Here is a 22,260-nt window from a genome sequence, read left to right as displayed (position 1 = left end):
GCGATGGGCAACGCCGATAGAAGCTCTGTAACAGATGCTCGACCTCCCATGCTCTGCGACAGAGGTCGAGAGGGAGGATGGCTGTTAAACCGAACCCGATGGCTGAAATCAAAGCCGAATGGGGAAATTGATGCCGAATCGAAGTAGAAATTAAGAAATCGAAGCCCAAATGTCAAAATCGAAGAAAATCAAAACTGAAACAGGGGAAAATGCAAGAAATTGGAAGGTCTTTTGGGGGAAAAAATAATAGCGTGAGGGAGAAGGGAGTGAGATGCCGAAAAGGAGAAGAGACAGAGAGATAAGAGAGAGGGAGAAACGAGCGGGAGGTTCAGAGGGAGAGCGAGTCCGAGAAGGAGAAGGACGCCGGAAGTACGTTCGCAGCGAGAGATGGAGGCAATAGAGGCGGAGACCAGAGAGAGGGAGATCAGAGAGGGACAGCGGAGACGAGAGAGGGAGCAGAGAGCTCGGGGTTCAGGGAGACGACAGAGGGCTGCAGGAATGAGAGAGAGGTGCGGGAACGAAATGAAGAGAAATGAGCGAGACGGTCTGAGCCAGAGAGAGCCCCACGCGTGAGTCACATAGATGATTCTCAAAATCGGGTGAAAAACATTTTCCGTCGTTTACTCTTGGGACATGAACTCCTGAGTCATATATGTTCATGTACATGACATAAATTTCGGCATTCCCTAACGACATCAGGACATGAACTACATAATGCGCATGAAGATCATGTCCAGAGTCAAGTGCACTAACCCCCCCCCCCCCCCCCCCCCCCCCCCCCATAAATTTCGGCATTTGTGTATGCATTCATTTTATTTTATTTTTTTCTGAAATTCGAGAAAAGTATGCTGCTGAAAATGTTTAATGCGAGTGAAGAGGCAGTTCTATTACTGCCCGCCCTCCCTAATTCGATGCTCTTCTGGTCTTATCTCCAGCCTTTTCTCGAGGTTTAAGGGAAGTAGGAATAGGGAAGCTGAAAAAAGTGGGGTTGGTTTGAAAAGGGAAGCTGAAAAAAGTGATTTCTTGTGCATGACATTAATTTTCTTCATGTTAGTAAATTCATTTAGTAAATTCATATTTTTTATTCTGGGTAACATATTTATTATATAATTATATTTTATATTTTTAATGGAATGGGCTGAATTAAGTGGTCTAATTTTGTTAAACCCATTAAGAAATGAGTCATGGATATAGGCTATGAATATGAGTCAATTGAGTAGATACTATAAGTAATTATGAAAACCCTATATAAGGAGACACAACATGGTTATGGTCCCCAATATACTATTTTCGTGGAGTGCATAAAATTTTACTTTTGTCCACGGAATTCGTCTTCGGTGGTTGTGAGTTCGTCGGCGTCGGCGTAGGAAGACGGAGGCCGACATCCGACGGTGGAGGATCACGCTGCAGCGACATCTTACAGACGGCCACCGGTGGAACCCGAGCGTGGCTGGTTGAAGTTGACCTCCAGCGCGCACAGGAAGGAAGAACAAAAAGCCCCGCCGTTCTCTCAGCGTGTGGAAGAGTGGGCCACGGAAAGTGACGTTCGTCCGGCAGGAAAGAAAAAAAAAACAAAGGACGCGCGTTGCAGCTTCCGCAATGTCGGATGCTGCAACGACGTTCGGCGGGAAAGGGGGAGGCGACGGAGAACACCCGGGCACGTTGCAGCGCCCGTCTGGCGAGGGTATCATTTTTTCCGTCGTCGTTGTCATTTTCTATCGTCGTAAACCTTCCTGCGCGATCCGAGCATTGATCGGCGGGCCAGAGCCCGTTGGATGAAGTTCAACGTTGTCATTCGCCCGTGGCGGTGAACAGGCGCTGCTGTTAGCGCTTCCAACGGGCACGACAGCGGGGCAGTGAATGGGCGCTGCAGTGCCCGTTCAGCGGGCGCACTGCCGTTGGACATCGGTGCGCTGCAGCGCCCATTGGGAGCGCGACAACAACGCCTGTTCACCACCACGGGCGCATTGTCGCACCTGTTGGGTACGATGCAGCACCCGTCCACTACAGCAAGGCGTGCTGCAACGTCCGTTGGGTGCAGCAGCGTGCTGCAGCTTGTTCACTACCGCAGGGTGCACTACAGCACCTTGTTCACTACAGCTGGGTGCGCTGCAACGTCCGTTGAACAAACTGTAGCGTAGCCATAATAATAATAATTTTTTTTTTGAAAATTAAAACTTTGGATACATTTTATTTCAATTACGAGTGGACTCGACTGAGTCAATTCGGACCAGTTGTTGAAGATCGGGGTCGAATCTGGCTGAGCCGGCTCGACAGAGCTTACTCGGTTCTAATAAATAAATAAAAAAAGCCCAACGCCACAATGCCAGTGGGGCGGTGCCGCAGCGTTGAGCAACTGAATAAAAAAAATTCATTTTGTTCAGTTGGTATAGTATTTTCAATCAAATTGTTTGAAGCTACATGTTGCCAAAGTAACCTTTGTAGTATAGAATAATTTGACTAGAAATATATAGATGTTTGTACGGAGTTATTTGTGCAAATTGTGTTCGGCCCAAAGAAAGACACAATTTGGCCAAATCAACAACGTGCCTGTGATGATAAATGCATGACAATTATAAAGATTTTTCATGTGAACAATAGTCAGTCTAAAGAAAGGTTATTGTTTGACAGAACTGATTGTCATTATTTGATCATTACACTGAGAATACCACTTACAATTAATTTTTCTATCCAAATACTAGAAATTAATGTTGTACTAGGTATCTTGAGATGGGTCCCCAATTTGGATTTTATTTTGTACTTGTCTTGTTTTTCTTTATATGACATGCTAGTTAATGTGAGTATGCTTGTTCATTTTGTTCTATATACAATTTTTGTAGCTACTACTACAAATGTTACTGTTCAAATAGGCAACGTTCCAATGCTAAGTGGGACGAACTTTAAGGCATAGAAAGATACCGTGGAAATTGTCCTCGGTTATATGGATTTGGATCTTGCACTTCGGGCGAAACAACCCACTTCTACTCCGGAAAACCTCAATGAGGTGAAAATTGAGAATTGGGAACGCTCCAACTAGATGTGCTTGTTGATCATTAAACACTCCATTTCGGGGCTTTATGACAGAGAGCAAGAGCGCCAAGAAGTTCCAAGAAGAAATTGAATAATATTTTGCCAAGAATGAAAAATCGGAGGTGAGTAGCCTTTTGGCTAAACTCGTTTCGATAAAGTATAAAGGCAAAAAGAACATAAGGGAGTACATCAAGGAGATGTCTCATTTCACGTCAACACTCAAGTCACTTAAGCTGGAGTTGTTTGATTACTTGCTCGAGCACTTGGTTTTGATACATTTTCCTGCACACTGTGAGCAATTCAAAGTGACTTATAAAACTTAGAAGGACAATTGATCCCTAAATGAGCTTATATCTCACTATGTGCAAAAGGAAGAGAGACAATAGCGGGATAATACTGCAAGTGCTCACTTGGCCTCGACCTTTCAAAACCAGAAGAAGAAGAGAGATAAAGATGTTGCGGAAGGATCTTCTCAGAATAAGAATAAAGGTGTCTAAATCCGACCGTGGTGGTGAATACTACGGAATGTATGATGGATCAGGAGAACAACATCCAGGACCCTTAGCGATTTTCCTCCAAGAGTGTGGAATTGTTCCGCAATATACCATGTTGGGCAAACCCAGCATGAACGGTGTTGCAGAGAAACAAAACCAAACTCTTAAGGATATGGTAAAGAGTATGATTAGTCATTCCTCTTTGCCTGAGTCACTTTGGGGAGAAGCTCTAAAGACCGCAGTATACATCCTTAACAGGGTACCAAGCAAAACAGTTGTCAAAACCCCCTATGAGCTTTGGATAGGCAAGAAACCTAGCATTATGCACTTGCACATTTGGGGTTGTCCAGCTGAGGCGCGGCCTTATAGGCTATATGAAAGAAAACTGGACTCAAGGACAGTTAGCTATTATTTCTTTGGTTACGCTGAACGCTCTCGGGGTTATAAGTTTTACGATCCTACATCAAAATCCTTCTTTGAAAAGGGAAATGTGAGATTCCTTGAGGATATTGAGTTTGGAGGGAAAGAAAACATAAGGGATGATGTCTTTGAAGAAAAATATGTTATTGACAGTGATCAGGTCTCCATACCTATTGCTATTCAAGACATAGTGCAGGCACTAGAGAACAATGTTCAGGCTCCTATTCCTGACATTGTTCTAGATAAAGACACAATGAGATTCTTCCTCTTGCACCACCTTTAGAACAAACTCAACAACCTCAAGAAGTGCCATTAAGGAGATCCACTAAGGAGAGGAGAAATACGATTCCAGATGATTATATTATATTTCTCCAAGAACATGAGGATGGCGTCGGATTGACAGAAGATGACCCGATAAACTTATGTCAAGCATTGCAAAATTCTAACTCTCAAAAGTGGATTAATGCCATGAAGGATGAGATAAAGTCTATGAATGATAATAACGTTTGGGATCTCATCGAGTGCGAAGCCCATTGGTTGTAAATGGATATTTAAAACCAAGAGGGATTCAAAGCGCAATGTCGAGAGAAATAAGACCCGTCTAGTCGCTAAAGGCTTTACTCAAAGGGAAGGCATAGACTATAAAGAGACTTTCTCTCCGGTATCTTCGAAAGACTCTTTTAGAACAAAAATGGCACTACTGGCTGATTTATATCTAGAGCTACATTAGATGGATGTCAAAACTGCGTTTCTCAATGGAAACATTGATGAGACGATTTATATGGTACAACCAAAAAACTTTGCATCTGGTGATCCAAAGTCTATGGTCTGTAAATTGAAGAAATCCATCTATGGTCTCAAACAGGCTTCCCGTCAATGGTATCACAAGTTCCATTAAGTCATAACCTCGTACGGTTTTGAGGCGAATGTTGTTGATGACTATGTATATCATAAGTTCATTAGGAGTAAATACATCTTCCTGATATTATATGTCGATGATATTCTGCTCTCTAGTAGAGATATAGGTTTACTACACGAAACCAAGAAATTTCTGACGAAGAAATTCGAGATGAAAGATCTTGGTGATGCCTCTTTTGTATTAGGTATACAGATACTTAAAGATCGTTCTCAAGGTATCCTTAGGTTGTTACAAAAGAGCTATATCAATAAGGTGTTGAGCAGATTCGGCATGAAAGATAGTAAACCAGGAGACACACCCGTCGCTAAAGGAGACAAGTTTAGTCTCAAACAGTGCCCTAAAAATGATCTTGAAAGAACAGAGAAGCAGAAAATTCCCTATGCATAAGTAGCAGGGAGTTTAATGTACGCTCAAGTTTGTACTTGTTCTGACATAGCATTTATAGTAGGAATTCTGGGCAGGTATTTGAGTAATCCGGGTATGCAACATTGGAAGGCAGCCAAACGCGTGATGCGTTATGAACTTGCTTGTGTTTTTCTATGTGCAATGTTCACATTGCATTAAGGACTATGGAAAGATCTTACTAAAGACTAAAGAAGGACCAGTTGGAAATAGGTATGTTTGAGATCACATTGCATGTAATTTCCATGCTACTCATCCATATTTGATCTATGTCATTGAGTGTATTAGTATGGTGATCATTGTGGTTTAGTCATGAATGTAATGTGATGAAAGTCACGGTGGTTCCATTATTAATATTTAAGATGGCTCCATTATTAATAGTATACAGATGCACGCCTACAGAATTGTGATATAATTGTTTCAGGAATGATATGTAACCCAAGTGGGAGATTGTTAGGAAATTTACATTTCCTATTCTAATGTGGGTAACATATTTATTATACAATTATATTTTATATTTTTAATGGAATGGGCTTAATTAAGTAGTCTAATTTTGTTAAGCCCATTAAGGAATGGGCCATGGATATGGGTCATGAATATGGGCTAATTGAGTAGATACCATAGGAAATTATGGGAACCCTATATAAGAAAACACGACATCGTTATGGTCCCCAATATACTAAATCACACAGTTTTTCTTCTCCCCATCCGAAAGAGAGACGAAGGTCCCATTGAGGAATAAGGCGATTTAGTTGAGGAAGACCACAACATCAATCTCCGTTACTATCGTTCGTCATAGTGATCCCGTAACAAAAAGACTAAACTTCGGAATGGATCCAGGTATTTATATTCAATCCTAATTTTTTGGCATGTTATAAATTCTGGATTAGGATTTACTACGGTTTTCCAACACTTCAATCATCTACAAATTGCGTATTGCTTGTTGTATTCTTATATTTTTTATTAGTTATCACCTTTTGCATAATTGTATAGAGTTGGTGACAGTAATATGGGGACCCATCATTTTCAATCTTATACGCCATTTTTCCAACCTTTGTGGTTTTCTTTTCTTTACTTTTGACATATCTGCCTAAGAATTGCATCATGAGAAGGGTATTCGTGACTCTGCTTGGCTACACCTAAATACTACCTCGTCCTTGGCCTGCTCATATAGGCATCTCTCTAAGAATGAGTGCTGATTGTAGCTTGAGTGAAGGGTGGAGATTCAATTTGCACCCAATTTACCTTTAAAGTGTGATTAACAAGTACATTTTTTTTATCCGGTAGTGTCTTTAGAGGACAAATAATCAACTACCAAAGTTGAATCAACCAAAACAAAAGCAGTAATGCAGTACTCACATTACTTCTGTTGCCTTTCATCTCAAGAACTGGAATAAAGAGACTACAAAAGAGTGAGTTAAAACCATGAACAAATTTACAAATGTCTAGTTCACTTCAACGTGGACAGTACTAGAAGAAGTCTTCAGATTTCTTTAAATAATATTAGTATTTGAGAATATGGAGTAATTCAAGGAAATATAACAAAATAAAGCATTTGAGAATGTCGAGTATAGGGATTTTTTTTGTAAGTACCAATACTTCAAAATAATTAATCAGAACATTTTCATTTAGGACTGTCTTCAAGTGGAGAGTGGCAAAATAACATCTTCTTGTGGTCTGTATGGATGATAGATATGATTGTGCAATTTCATGGTGCTGAACATCAACAAAATCTTATTTCTTGTTGTGATTATACATATCTTTATCCTTGTTACTTCCGAAATCACAATGTGAGATCAAACCATGCGCTCCTGAGTGATTAAAAGATACCAACATATGGCCTTGTAAATGTTTTACTTGGGAAAGAGATTGTGAGAGCACAAACCTACGAAAAGAAAAAGAAAGCGATAATATGCTTCAAAATGCCACTCTTGTATAGGCTTTTAGTAATCAACATTCAGTGCACATATAAATATTAGCCTGGACAAAAATGTAATAGAATTGACCCGTAAAAAGCTTGTGCATTAAGCAACACACTGATATCATTTGATTGGCAACCACAAAGCTCACCAATCCATCTCAGAATCCCAATCCCAATCCCAATCCAAATCCAAATAGAGAGAAAAATAATTATGCCATAAAAAAAAACATGTCCTAGGCAATAAAAAAACCAGAGGCCAAGTTGTGGGCACTCATCCTTCCATATCTTTCTTTGCCTTCTCTAAGTCTTCTCTGCATAGAGGTTGCAGCATCATTTCTCTGTAAAATGAAAATCTTCTTCTTCTTCTCAGACATTGATACTGATGATAATCCATCTATAACTTGAAAAACGTAAAAGACTAGTACTGAAATGAACAAGGAATTCTTTTCCATCAATTCATCATCCTGTGGAAGAAAAAGATATGCACACGTTTAAGACGATTCCCTTGGGGGACTTTAAAAGCTTTGGAAATAACTAAAAACATACGTTCACACATTAAGACATCTCATCATAATGTGAAAGTTGAGTCATTTACGTGGAAATGTAAGTCTAACTTGTTTCAGTTTTTGTCATTGTGCTCTTCTTCAAAGTTGTCGCCTTCATCCTGATCTTCATTTTCTCTCTCTCCACGTTATAATCTCGACTCCTCTGATTCAATCCTGCATTAAAAATAGAAATACATTTGCAAAGAAGTAAATCTAAATGTTCATAAACCTAAAAGAGCTGATTTTTTTTTATAAAACATAATTAACTCTTATTACTCTGGGTCTACTACGAAGAGGGCTTGGAATTGGCTCCTGACAATCTCCTCTTGCATCTCTTGTTCCAAATCTTGAAACCATTTTTTACCTCCTTAGATTTGCCTAAGTTTGGGGCAGCTATCGGGTTCCAAAGAAAGCTGCATCAACTTTATGCACTTGGTAACCTCGATAGTCTCCAATGATGACAAGTGAAGAACACCACTCCCACAATATAGACCCGTTAGCTTGGGCAGGTTATAAATAACTATTAGTTTCAACATGGGGAGCAAGTTCTGAGTAGCCAGAACAGTCTCATCTTCATTCTCCTTTGCAATTACTGTCTCGAGCCTTACACAGTTGATGATTTTTAGGCGACTCAAATTTGGTAGAAATCACAAAGGACTTCCGACAGGGAAGAGACACTGTAAGTTGGGGAGATCAATTAATGTCATGAAGCATAGGTTGTACATGACTCTGCCATCAAGGGGATGAGTTGGACATGATTCATGGAACACTTTTTCATTTGCTCAATGTGAGAGAGCATTATTTGTTGCAACATTCCCAGTGCATTGGGCTGAATAAGTTGTGAAGACAAGTCACAAAATACCTCTCCTCCAGTGATTCCTTGGATCCTAATTGTTTGTACCGTCTCCAGAGCTAACCCCCACGGAAAAACACCTTTGAATTTTGTACATGTCAAAATAGTTAACTTCTTCAAATTCCTAAGAAACCTTGGCGGAATTGGCCCTTTGCATATTCCTATCAAGTTGGGCATATAACGAAGGTCCAAAGTATGGAGACTTTCCAAAGCTTTCTCAAGGGTGCTACTTGGAGCTTCAACTGTACTCACAATATACATCATTGATTCACAAGCTACTATTGTGAGGTCCTCCAGAGAATGCATTGCCTGTAAAACATCAAATGGGAGAAGAGTTGTAAGCTTCTTACAATGGTTGACATATAGCTTTCGAAGATTCATGCCAAACCCATACGGTAGTGGGCCCTCATAGATCTTCTCCAAATTAGAAAAATCTTCGACTTTTAACACTTCCAATATCCCAAAGGCATCAATTGCAGGTGGGAAATCTCGTGTATTTATAAGATGCTCCATGCTCTCCGAATAGAGTAATTCAAGATATTTTAGTGAGGGCATGTTGTCCACGTGTCTAAAAATCTCATGGTCACATGATATTAGTGTTAAAGTCTTTGTTATTTTTAACAGATTCCCATCGATGGCTACATATAGTGAGGTTAAGCACTCCATGCAAGTCACCTCAACCAACCTGCATTGTTCAGATTCATCACCTTTCTTTTTTTATTCAGAAAACAAGGAGAAATGCAACTCTTCTAAGTGAACCATCTTAGATATCACATTGGCTGGTATTAACCCCAAAGGTATGTCCGTATGTAAAACCCTCAAATTGGTCAGCTCTAGAAATTCAATCGAAAAATTACAAGCCCCTAATTCAAGTATCTCAAGTCTTTTCAACTTTCCAATGATTGATATATCTAATTTATCATCAAAATTTCTGAGTGCGAGAGTTCAGAGATTGGTCAAGCATGAAATAGACGATGGCAACCTTGACAACTTTGTATCATCCAAGTTTAAGTTGACAAGTCCTTTCATTCCTTAAAAAAAAAAGTATCTTCAATATGCTCTAATTCATGGTTATAGATTGGCATTTTAAATAAAAGTGAACCAAGTTGAGGGAGTTCCTATGATAGCCTCCTGATTTTATTTTGCACTAAAGAGATTCTTTGAACATTATTTTCCACTTTTAATTGAGGCCAATCAGTCAATCCAACCCCAATTTTTACAAAAAATCCTTGCCAATTTTTCCTTCCTATCCATATTGCAGTGTCTCGTACAACGTCATGCAATTTTACTTGACTTTCCATCTTACCATCTACGAGCAAGTTACATGCCTTAAGCTTTTTAATATAGGCTTCTAACTTTACTTGTGACTCTAAAATATTTCCATCAACCTTGAGAAAGCCTTCCCCTATGTCGTACCTTCTTAGGTCAGACAAGTTGATATTGTAATCCTCTGGAAAAAGACAACAAAACAAAAAACATAATTTCATTTCTTCATCTTTTATATAATCATAACTGAATTTGATAGATGTAATCACTTGAGGCATAATACCCTCCAACTCAGTTGGTTCTGAGCTCTTCAATCTCTGTAATGTATCTTCCCACATGATTTTACCCTCTTCTTGTCTCAATGTAGATCCAATTGTAACAATGGCTAGTGGTGAACCTTTATCACTCTCCTACAATATTCTCTGCCATTGAGAGTAGCATAGGGTTTTTTGAAACAACATTCCCTATTTTTTGTACAAATAATGCCCACGAATCTGTATATAATAAAGGTTTCATTCCAAACTCTTTTTGTAAGCCCATTTCACGACAAACATATTGGTTTCTGGTTGTGACAATAATTTTGCAATTTTTGTGATCGTCTTCTCTAGGAATTCCCAAGTCAACAATCTCTAGTTTGCTCCACACATCATCCAAAATTATAAGGACACGTTGATGCTCCTTTACCCTCTCTACCAAATTATTTGCTCTACCATTGATTGTGGTGTCCCTAATGAGGTTCAACCCTAATCTTTCCGCAATGGTGTCTTGGATGGCTTTCTCGTTTACAATTTGAGATACAATCACCTTAACAACCTTGTCAAAAAACTGAGTTTCTACCAATTTGTTGTTGATGTTGTTAACAAGAGTGGTCTTGCCAATACCACCCATTCTATAAATACCAATGGATCTAATATTGTCATCACTCAATGCTTTCATGACATGCTCCATGATTGTCATTGCCACCTCGTTCTGTTGCATAGGGTCTCTTCTTATTAGTTCAATATTTGGTTGTTGAGGAAGGTGTGTTAGTGAATCACCAAACCCCTTGCGCTCCTTTTTTTAATTCTTTTACTTCATCAACCTTTGCTACAGTACTTTTGCCCAAACGGTATCACCAACTCAAGTTGGGGCACCACCCATTAAGACATGTGCTCTCATCTTTCAGTTGTGTTTCTAATTCCTCGACTTGCCTAACCAACTTGTCTACATTACTTTTCCATTCTTCCACCTTTTTCAAGGCAACTGCTACTCTCTTCTCTTCTCCTCAAGCTTTCTTTTTATATCATCTCTCTCTGTACACAAAGAGTTAGCGTCCTTTCTCAATACATGACGTCCTTTTTATAGCACAAGAGAAAACCACATTGGTGTTTCAAGGGATCATATATGCACTTTCCCAATTCAATTACAGGCCCAATCAACGATAAGACTATTGACGCCATGAGTCCCTCTGTGTTTTCCTTAAAAAATACAAAACAAAAAATAGCGTGGTGATTGACAAAATCTCTTACTCTATTGAGTGAACCAACGATAATAACACTAATAGAAGTGTATGAAATGCAAACCAATAACCACATAGATGTAAGAACAAGAATAAGATATGCCATGAGAAACAACAACAACTCAGATGATTTAAAAAAAATAAAAAGAGAGTGGTGCCTAGTGATCAAGATGTAGAAAAACCAAATGTTGCTTCTACTTGCTCAAGTGAATAAAATGTTCAATTCAAGAAAGAGAGGCGATGAGAATTGTGCTTGCATATGGATTAGTTTTAATCTTAAAGTATATTTTGTTCAAAATTGTAAATTACTTTCATGCATGTGTGACCACTCTAAAAAACAAACTTTGCATACTGATCAAACTGTATGAAAGCTAAAAGCTGCTTCAACTTGCTCGGGTTATTAATCCGTTCAATTCGAAGAAAGAATATGACAATGGTGCACTGACTAGATCAAATCTGTCCATGTAAGTTTTAGTGTGAAATCAAGTATATTCCTTTTTGTTGCATCGAGATAATCGCAAGCTTAAGATAGGAAAAGCAAAAGCAAAATCAAAAGTAAAAGCAAAAGTTTAAGATGGGAATGGAATCTTATGTTTCAAAGAAAAGTAAAAATTTCGTTTCTTTTTCATATAATGGGATTCTATTCATTTCATATAGTAGGAGTCTTTTTTGGGTGGTGTAAGTGGACGGTGGTTATCAAAATTAGCTTTATAGCAACACCCATGATTCTGGTCAGAAGAATTATTGTTTATACTTCAATATGAACAGATCTTAGTTTTCTCTACTAAAAAGTGGAAGCAGAGGAAAAAATTGCTCTCCAATGATTATATTCTAAGCTAAAATTATATTTAATTGGACATTGGTTTGTTTTTTAGCTTTTTGTTTTTAAGTTTTTCAATTCTTATTGGGAAGTGCTTTGGATTTATGAAGAGGATAAGGGCCCTTGCCTTCCACCACAATGGAAACTTGTGAAAAGGAGGCCAGACTCCATTATTGACCTCTTTTGCAACGGAACGGACAAAAGAAGATGGGAGTCATTGAAAGGAGGACAAAACTCCATTATGGTTCTCCTCGTCAATGGACCCCATAACCCGTGTAAAACGTAAAAGAAGAAGATGGAATCTCGTGGAAAGGTGGCCAAACTCCATTATTGGCCTCCTTTAGTTGTTGTTGTCGTTGTCCACTGAGTGAAACATTATGATTATCCTTGATCCAATTAATATGCATAGTTAAAATATGAACTTGACTTCAAGCAATGGGTGGCTCTAACCATTTTTTTCACCGATTCGAGTTGTTGCATTTGCGAAATTAAAATTCAGCTTTCAGCTTTCATCTGTTTGAAGAGGCTCAATGCTGACAAACCATCCCCATGCATAGCAAGGCCAGTGATCAATGCTAGTCCAAGAAATGCCAGTCAGGCTCCCACATTTAGCCTACATGTCGATAAGAGCATTCTTCACAGACAGAACATTACTAAATCCATTTCTATCAACGAAGATGTGAACCCATTTAGCTTGATCCAGTGCACCCAAAAGGACACAAGCTGAGATACCACTTAACATAGTCACCAAGTCTGGTTTTATACCAGAAACCTGCATTTCGTTGAACAATCTGAAAGCTTCACGAGGACGGTCACTTTCTGCAAAGCTTGATGTCATAGCATTCTAACAAACCAGGTCTTTTTCAGTCATCTGCTCAACAATTTGCCTAGCACTGTCAACCTTCCCTAGTTTTGAAAAGCCTGTAAGCATAGCAGCTGAGGCAACCAAATCCTTTACAGGCATCTCATCAAATAACGCTTCTGAGCAATATCAATGCAACCGCAGTTAGCATACATGTTAATCAAAGCAGCCTGCAGATGAAGATCAATAAGATGAATCTTGTATCAACTGTCGTAAAATGTGGATGAAATGCAACATCATCAAGAGTACTATTAGTGATGAAGATATAAATTTTTTTATTTTCTCAGACAAATTTATAAGAATATAAAGTTGTGGAAAAATTGTCCCATCCAAAAAGACAGATATTCAACTCATCACAAAATCCTATTTGCATATCCATGTCCCATGATGGTTTGGTGTTTATCAACCTAACTGCAAGCACAGAATGCACATTGTTCTTTGATTTCCTTTTACAGGATCGACTGGTCAGAGCCAAATTTTAGTCCACCAATGCTAATCATCTCTAGGCCTCATCTGATAAACCATGTATGCTTCCTCTTAGATTTTTCATAGAAACACCGGTTATTGCATAAACAAAATCCCAATGATCTTATAGGCATTTTGTAATCAACATTCAGTGCACATATAAATATTAGTTTGGACAAAAATGTAGAAAATTTGAACTGTAAAAGGCTTGTGCATTAAGCAGTACACTGATATCATTTGATATGCAACCCAAAAGCTCACCAATCCATCTCAGAATCCAAATCCAAATCCAAATTATCATTTGATATGCAACCCAAAAGCTCACCAATCCATCTCAGAATCCAAATCCAAATCCAAATTATCATTTGATATGCAACCCAAAAGCTCACCAATCCATCTCAGAATCCAAATCCAAATCCAAATCCAAATCCAAATAGAGAGAAAAATAATTATGCCATAAAAAAAAAGTCCTAGGAAATAAAAAAACCAGAGGCCAAGTTGTGGGCACTCATCCTTCCATATCTTTCTTAGCCTTCTCCATGTCTTCTCTGCATAGAGGTAGCAGCATTTATCTGTAAAATGAAAACGTTCTTCTTCTTCTTCTCAGACATTGAGACTGATGATAATCCATCTATAACTAAATAACGTAAAGGACTAGTACTGAAATGAATAGGGAATTGTTTTCCTTCAATTCATCATTTGCATTTGTCTTGTGGAAGAAAAATATATGCGCAAGTTTAAGACGATTCCCTTGGGTGACATTAAAAGCTTTAGGAATAACTAAAAAAAAACATTCACATATTGAAAGCTGAGTCATTTAAGAGGAAATGTAAGTCTAACCTGTTTTCGCTTTTGTCTTCTTCAGGTGTAACTTTCATTTTCCACTTCGATAGTCTCAGAGTTATCGCCTTCATCCTGATCTTCGTTTTTTCTCTCTCCATGTTCTAATGCCGATTCTAAATTTTCAATGCTGCATTAGAAATAGAAATATATGTGAAAAGAAGGAAATCTAAATGTCGATAAACCTAAAACAACTGAATTTTTTTTGAAAAAACATAGTTAACTCACAATACCTTGGGTCCACCACGAAGAGGTCTTGGAATCGGTTCCTGACAATCTCCTCTTGCATCTCTTGTTCCAAAGCTTGAAACCATTTTTTACCTCCTTCGATTTGCCTAAGTTTGGGGCAGCTATCAGGTTCCAAAGAAAGCTGCATCAGCTTTATGCAATTACGGACCCTGATAGTCTCCAGCGATGGCAAGTGAAGAACACCGCTCCCACTGTATAGACCCGTTAGCTTGGGTAGGTTATATAATGTTATTCCTTTCAACATGGGGAGCGAGTTCTGAGTAGCCAGAACAATCTCATCTTCATTCTCCTTTGCAATTACTGTCTTGAGCATTTTACAGTTGGTGATTTTTAGGCGACTCAGATTTGGTAGAAATCGCAAAGCAATTCCGAAAGAGAAGAGACACTGTATGTTCGGGAGATCATATAATGTCATGAAGCGTAGGTTGTAGAGGACTCTGCCATCGATGCTATCAAGGGGATGAGTTGGACATGATTCATGGAACACTTTTTTCATTTGCTTCATGTTAGTGAGGAATAGCCTTTCCAACTTTCCCAGTGCATTGGGCGGAATAAGATGTGAAGACAAGTCATAGAATACGTCTCCTCCAGTCATTCCTTTGATATGAATTTTTTCTATGGTCTCCAGAGCTAACCACGGAAAAACACCTTTGAATTTTTTACATCCCAAAATATTTAACTTCTTCAAATTCCTGAGAAACCTCGACGGAATTGGCCCATTGCATATTCCTATCAAGTTAGGCATATTATAAAGTTCCAAACTACGGAGGCTTTCCAAAAAAATTTCAAGGGTGCTACTTGGAGCTTCAGCTGTACTCACAATATGCATCATTGATTCACAATCATCTATTTTGAGGATCTCCAGAGAATGCATTGCCTGTAAAACATCAAATGGGAGGAGAGTCGTTAGCTTCTTACAACGGAGGACATATAGGTTTCGAAGATTCATGCCAAACCCATACGGTAGTGGGCCCTCACAGATCTTCTCCAAATTGGACAAGTTATCTATTTTTAACTCTTCCAATCTCCCAAAGACATCGACAGGAAGTGGGGAATCTCGTGTATTTACAAGTTGCTCCATGCTCTCCAATTGGAATAAGTCAAGCTCTTTTAGTGAGGGCATGCTGCCCATGTGTCTAAAAGTCTCATGGTCACATGACACTAGTGTTAAAGACTCTGTTATTTTTAACAAATTCTTGACCCAATTTTGTACCGGGGGCAATAGCTGTTTAAGGACTAAATACTTATCATACCCAACATATCTTTTCCCATAAATATTCTCTCCAATAAAGATGCAGAGTGCTCGTAACTGATTCAAATGAAAAGGGACATCTTGGGATAAAAGTTGCACTTCATCCACGGCTACTTGTAGTGAGGTTAAGCACTCCAAGGAAGTCACTTCAACTAAGCTACAATGTTCAGATTCATCACCTTTCTTTTTTGATTTGTAATTCAAGGACAAATGCAACTCTTCTAAGTGAACCATCTTAGATATCACATTGGCTGGTATTGACCCCAATGGTATGCCCATATGTAAAACCCTCAAATTGGTCAGTTGTAAAAATTCAATCGGAAAATTGCATTTCATTAATTCAAGTATCTCAAGTCTTTTCAACTTTCCAATGAAAGACACATCTAATACATCATTCAAATCTCTGAGTACTAGAGTTCGAATATTGGTCAAGCATGAAATCGATGATGGCAACCTTGACAACTTTGTATAACCCAAGTCTAAATTGACAAGTCCTTTCATTCCTTCAAAAACAACATCTTCAATATGCTCTAAGTAAGAGTTAGAGCCAGGCACTTCAAATAAAAGTGTACGAAGTTGAGGGAGTTTCAGCGACTGTGATAGCCTTCTGATTTTATTTTGCATTAAAGAGATTCTTTGAACATTATTTTCCACTTTTAATTGAGGCCAATCAGTCAATCCAACTCCAATTTTTACTACAAATCCTTGCCCATTTTCCCTTCCTATCCATATTGCAATGTCTCGTACAACATCATGCATTTGTACGCAACCTTCCTTCTCACCATCTAAGAGCAAGTTACAAGCCTTAAGCTTTTTAATATAGGCCTCTAACTTTACTTGTGATTGTAAAAGATTTCCATCAACTGTGAGAAAGCCTTCCCCTATGCCATACCTTCTTAATTCAGACAACCCGATATTGTAATCTTCAGGAAAAAGACAACAAAACAAAAAACATAACTTCATTTCTTCATCCTTTATATAATCATAACTGAGTTTGATAGATGTAATCACTTGAGGCATAATACCCTCCAACTCAGTTGGTTCTGAGCTCTTCAATCTCCTTAATGCATCTTCCCACATGATTGTATCCTCTTCTTGTCTCAATGTAGATCCAATTGTAACAATGGCTAATGGTGAACCTTTGCACTCTCTTACAATACTCTTTGCTATTGAGAGGTTTTTTGAAATAACATCCCCTATTTTTTGTTCAAATAATGCCCATGAATCTGTATCTGATAAAGGTTTCATCGCAAACTCTTTTTGCAAGCCCATTTCACGACAAACATATTGCAATCTAGTTGTGACAATAATTTTGCAATTTTTGTGCTCGTCTTCACTAGGAATTCCCAAGTCAACAATCTCTAGTTTGCTCCACACATCATCCAAAATTATAAGGACACGTTAATGCTGCTTTAACCTCTCTACCAAATCATTTGCTCTACCATTGATTGTGTTGTCCCTATCAAGGTCCAACCCTAATCTTTTAGCAATGGTGTCTTGGATGTCTTTTACATTTACAAATTGAGATACAATCACCTTAATAACCTTGTCAAAAAACTGAGTTCCTACCAATTTGTTGTTGACGTTATCAACAAGAGTGGTCTTGCCAATACCACCCATTCCATGAATACCAATGGATCTAATGTTGTCATCTTTCAATGCTTTCATGACGTGCTCCATGATTGTCATTGCCACCTCGTTCTGCTGGATAGGGTCTCCTCTTATTGGCTCAATATCTGGTTGCCGAGGAAAGTGTGTTAGTGAATCACCAAACTCCTTGCACTCATTTTTTAACTCTTTCACTTCATCAACCTTTGTTGTAGCACTTTTGCCCAAACGGTATCGCCAACTCAAGTTGGGGCACCACCCATTGAGACATGTGCTCTCCTCTTTCAGTTGCGTTTCTAATTCCTTGACTTCCCTAACCAACCTGTCTACATTACTTTTCCATTCTTCCACCTTTTTCAGAGGTGATTGTCGGTCTCTTCTCTTATCCTCAAGTTTTATTTTTATATCATCTCTCTCTGTACACAAAGAGTTAGCTTCCTTCCTCAATACATGGACCTCATTTTTATAGCACAAGAGAAAACCACATTGGCGTTTCAAGGGATCATATATGCACTTTCCCAATTCAATTACGGGTCCAATCAACGATAAGACAATGGACGCCATGAGTCCCTCCGTATTTTTCTTAAAACATACAAAACAAAAAATAGTGTGGTGATTGACAAAATCTCTCGCTCTATTGAGTGAACCAACGACAATAACACTAATAGAAGTGTTTGAAATACAAACCAATAACCACATAGATGTAAGAACACGAATGAAACATGCCAAGAGAAACAACACTAACTCAGATTATTTAAAAAAAATAAAAAGAGAGTGGTGCCTTGGGATCAAGATGTAGAAAAACCAAATGTTGCTTCTACTTGCTCAAGTGTATAAAATGTTTAATTCAAGAAAGAGAGGCGATGAGAATTGTGCTTGCATATGGATCGGTTTTAATCTTAAAGTATATTTTGTTCAAAATTGTAAATTACTTTCATGCATGTGTGACCACTCTTAGAAACAAACTTTTAAGCACTCATAAGTAGAGCGAAACTGCAAAAAGTTACATGAATTTAAGAAATAAGATGAGAAGAATACTTACTGATCAAGTTGTATGCAAGCTAAAAGCTGCTTCAACTTGTTCGGGTTATCGATCCAAAGAAAAAAGATGAGAATGGTGCACTGCATTCCAATGAATTTGAAGATTAATCAAATTTGTCCGCGTAAGTTTTTGTCTGAAGTCAAATATATCAGGCGTATAATAATTGCACACCTGTGTTTTGTTGCATAGAGATAAGTTTTTTTTATCTTAGATGTCACATTGGCTGGTATTAATCCACTTATATTTAGCTTTTTATTTTTATTTTTCTCTATTCTTATTGGGAAGTGGTTTGGATTTATAAAGAGGATAAGGGATGTTGCCTTCGACCAGAATGGAATCTTGTGGAAAGGAGGCCAGACTCCATTATTGATGTCTTTTGCAACCGGACAAAATAAGAGGATAGGGCCCTTCCATTCCACGAGAATGGAATCTTGTGAAAAGGAGGCCAAACTCCATTATTGAGCTCTTTTGCAACCGGACAAAAGAAGATGGGAGTTGTTGAAAGGTTGGCCAAACTCCATTATTGACATGCTGAAAAGTCCTCTCCGTTACTGACATTGGGTCCACAAGGCCAGGGATCCAATCAATATTAGTTATTGGATGGTTGGGTGTTCTTGAATTGAGCCATTACTTATTACCAACCCAACCTAAATCTATCCATCTGCACCAAAATCCTTAAATATCAGTGAACAATTTATTACATGGTAGCAAAGACTTAATGGATATACCATATCTTAGGTATAATGTTTCTGAGTTACCTTACCTTGACCTCTTTTGCAACCGGACAAAAGAAGATGGAGTCTCGTTGAAAGAGGACAAAACTCCATTATCGATCTCCTCTTCAATGGACCCCATAATCCGTGTAAAACACAAAAGAAGAAGATGGAATCTCGTGGAAAGGTGGCCAAACTCCATTAATTATTGTTGTCCAATGAGTCACACATTAATTATTGTTTCACTGCTTCAGAAGTTGTTGGATTTGCCAAATTTAAATTCAGCTTCCACTTTTAGCTCTACATGTCGATAAGAGCATTCTTCACTGACAGAACATTACCAAACCCATCTCTATCAACGAAGATGTGAACCCATTTAGCTTGATCCTGTGCACCCAAATGGACACAAGCTGAGATACCACTTAACATGGTCACCAGGTCTGGTTTTATACCAGAAACCTGCATTTCGTTGAACAATCTGAGAGCTTCACGAGGACGGGTCACTTTCTGCAAAGCCTGAAGTCATAACACTCTAACAAACCAGGACTTTTTCAGTCATTTGCTAAAAAAATTGCCTAGCACTGTCAACCTTCCCTAGTTTTGAATAGCCTGTAAGCATAGCAGCTGAGGCAACCAAAAATCCTTTACAAGCATCTGATCAAATAAAGCTTCTGAGCAACATCCACGGAACCGCACTTAGCATACATGTTAATCAAAGCAACCTGCAGATGAAGATCAATAAGATGAATCTGGAACCAATAAGGTGAATCAATGAGAAACCTCCAGGGACAGGGACTTGATACTTTGGAGATACATTGACCCTATCAAAGCATCTCTAGACTCCTTAAAAGTTAATACTTTCAATTGAAAGAATTCCCAGATAATATGGTAGAGAAGACTTGTCCAAGACTGCCTTTGTAATGGCAAACGGGTGAATCCACTTGGTGGAAGCATTCTGCCAGGCCATGCACAGAGGTGTTCCAATTTATTTGGTAAAGACATGGCGGGAGCCGACCCCCTTCAATATCAGATAAAATTAGCATTTATCCGTCCATCATGACACCCCAAGCAACCAAGTCCCATCGAGGCATTTTATCAAAAACTAGGTGTGCTCCCCCCCAAACGTCCACACGTCACATAACATCCGATCAATCCCCTCTGCACAAACTCATCCGAATCCACGCCCATCTTCACAATCACCCCATGCATCTCCATCCCTTTCTCAATTCCAAAAACCCTCCCAGAAGCCTTCAGAAGCGACGGAAAGCTGAACTTGTTCATCGTCAGACCATCCCTCCTCAACCTCTGGTACAAAAGCAGCGCCTTCCAGGGTTCTTTACTTATTCATAGGACCTTTAGAATCTGATAAGCGGTGGAGATAGCCAGAGCATGGTCAAGGCTGGAGGAGAGGGTGACTGAGGAAATGAGCTTCGAGAAGAGAGAGGGGTGGGCATGCCGCGAGCGGAGGATTAGAGCCATGAATTTATATAAACTAGTAGTAAAAGTTAACAAACTTATTCACCCTCTCCCCTCTAGGTTTGTTCCTCACTAGACGTTACATCATCTTGTTTGAGAGAGGGGTTGGGTATTTGGTTTGATGGCCACATAGGAGTGATTCTAGAGAGATATTTGGATTCATGTCTCAACAGTATATGGGTTCACGTAAAGGAACAGGAAGACCTATAACTCATCGGATGTGGAATTGAAGGGATGGACGATGGCATAGAAAGTGGTGGTAGTAATGGCGGCGGCGACGACAACGAGAGTGGCAACATCTAGTGAAAGTGCAACAACGACGTGGGGTTGAAAAGCAAAAGAAGAAAAAAAGGAAAAGAAGAAAAAAAGGAAAAATCGGAGAAGAAGGAAAAAGAGGGATAAGAAAGAAAGGAGGAGAAGGAAAAAAGGGGAAAAAAAAGAAAAAAAAACAAGGGAATGAGAAAAAATAAAAAAAAGGAAAAAAGAAAAAACATAAAAATATTTAAAATTACATAAAAGGAAAAGAGGAAAAGAAAGAAAGGGAAAAAAGAAAAAGGAAAAGCGGAGAGAAAAAAAGATGAATTTCTCCTAGCAAAAAAAAAGGGAAAATAACTCCTAACTATACGACAAAGCTCTATATACCAGTCAAAATGGTCATAATCGAAAACAAACTCCACTCAATTTGAAAGGTAGAAATATAACTTAATTTTAGGAATGAAAAAAAGACAACTCACTTTTTTAAGAGTAGCTCAAACAAATATCACCTTTTGGGTAAAAAACAAGTGACTTAAATCAAGTTAGATGTTGGACACACTCTTATTCTTTGTAGATAGTTGGTCCAGGCATTACTGCAAAGTGATAAAAATAATAAATTAAAAAAAAACTAGAGGAAAAGGTTTTAGAGACAATAATGAACACTCTACTTCAAACCAAGTTTCTAAAGAAATTAATAAAAACCTCGCTTATCAAACCAATAATGAGTGTGACTTCTTTTTGAAAAAAAAATAGGGAAGAATGTAACGATAGAACTGTAAATATAACAAATAAGTTGGACCAAGTATAATCTCAAAGTTTTTTTTTTTTTTTTTTGAGATTACGCTAAGACATGTGTATACCCAACACTAAAGGGGTAGTGGAGGCTAACTCCATTCTCACAACTTAATTTAAAGAGTAGGGTGGTCGATTGTTTTTCAGTATTTGCTTTGTTGTCGTTTTTGATGTACATGTTAGAGGCACCTACTAGGGGGCCTCTTTTCTGACCCAGTGGATGCCTCTTTTTGCTTCTCATATTAGAAAAAAAAAAAAAAAACTTTACTATTCATTTGGCTTGTTAAATTGTTCTTATTTGCACTTTGGCAATGAGTTTGATTGTGGTTGCTGATCTTTCATATAAATGGAACATGATATTCATAGTCATGCAATGGTCTGAGCTTATCTTCTCCTTTTCAGGTTGGGATTAACTAGCTGAACCTCTCCTGTGTGGAAAAGGAGTTCTATGCATCTTGATGATTAAGTGTTGCTGAAAACCTTCAGCTTCTTTGGGATTCTTGTGATTAAGAAGGCCCTGATTGGGAGGGAAGATAGG

The 22,260-nt window shown here is 38.5% G+C and overlaps 1 protein-coding gene, 1 long non-coding RNA gene and 2 pseudogenes across 2 annotated transcripts; all 4 read right to left on the bottom strand.

Moving 5' to 3' along the window:
• Positions 1–7,899: 7,899 nt before the first annotated feature.
• LOC137948434 (probable disease resistance protein At4g27220) lies at positions 7,900–10,798 on the bottom strand (annotated as a pseudogene).
• A 1,901-nt stretch (positions 10,799–12,699) lies between these two features.
• On the bottom strand, positions 12,700–18,475 carry LOC137948201 (probable disease resistance protein At4g27220; annotated as a pseudogene).
• Positions 12,700–18,598, bottom strand: LOC137948202 (uncharacterized). The gene is made up of 2 exons (XR_011111595.1): positions 18,487–18,598; positions 12,700–13,149 (listed from the first exon to the last, which is right to left on the bottom strand). It is a non-coding gene; the product is annotated as an uncharacterized lncRNA (long non-coding RNA).
• Positions 18,599–19,499: 901 nt separating this feature from the next.
• Positions 19,500–20,480, bottom strand: LOC137948433 (pentatricopeptide repeat-containing protein At2g02980, chloroplastic-like). Its single transcript, XM_068794517.1, has 2 exons — positions 20,337–20,480; positions 19,500–19,715 (listed from the first exon to the last, which is right to left on the bottom strand). Exons 1-2 carry the CDS (start codon positions 20,478–20,480, stop codon positions 19,500–19,502), a joined length of 360 nt encoding a protein of 119 aa, XP_068650618.1.
• Positions 20,481–22,260: the final 1,780 nt, after the last annotated feature.

Source organism: Aristolochia californica, unplaced genomic scaffold (genome assembly GCF_029961685.1).
Source record: "Aristolochia californica isolate CCGP_79_NKW_82.1479 unplaced genomic scaffold, dmAriCali1.0.hap1 SCAF_13, whole genome shotgun sequence".
In the NCBI taxonomy this organism is placed as follows: Eukaryota; Viridiplantae; Streptophyta; class Magnoliopsida; order Piperales; family Aristolochiaceae; genus Aristolochia; species Aristolochia californica.
This window is presented reverse-complemented; position numbering and strand designations above follow the sequence as displayed.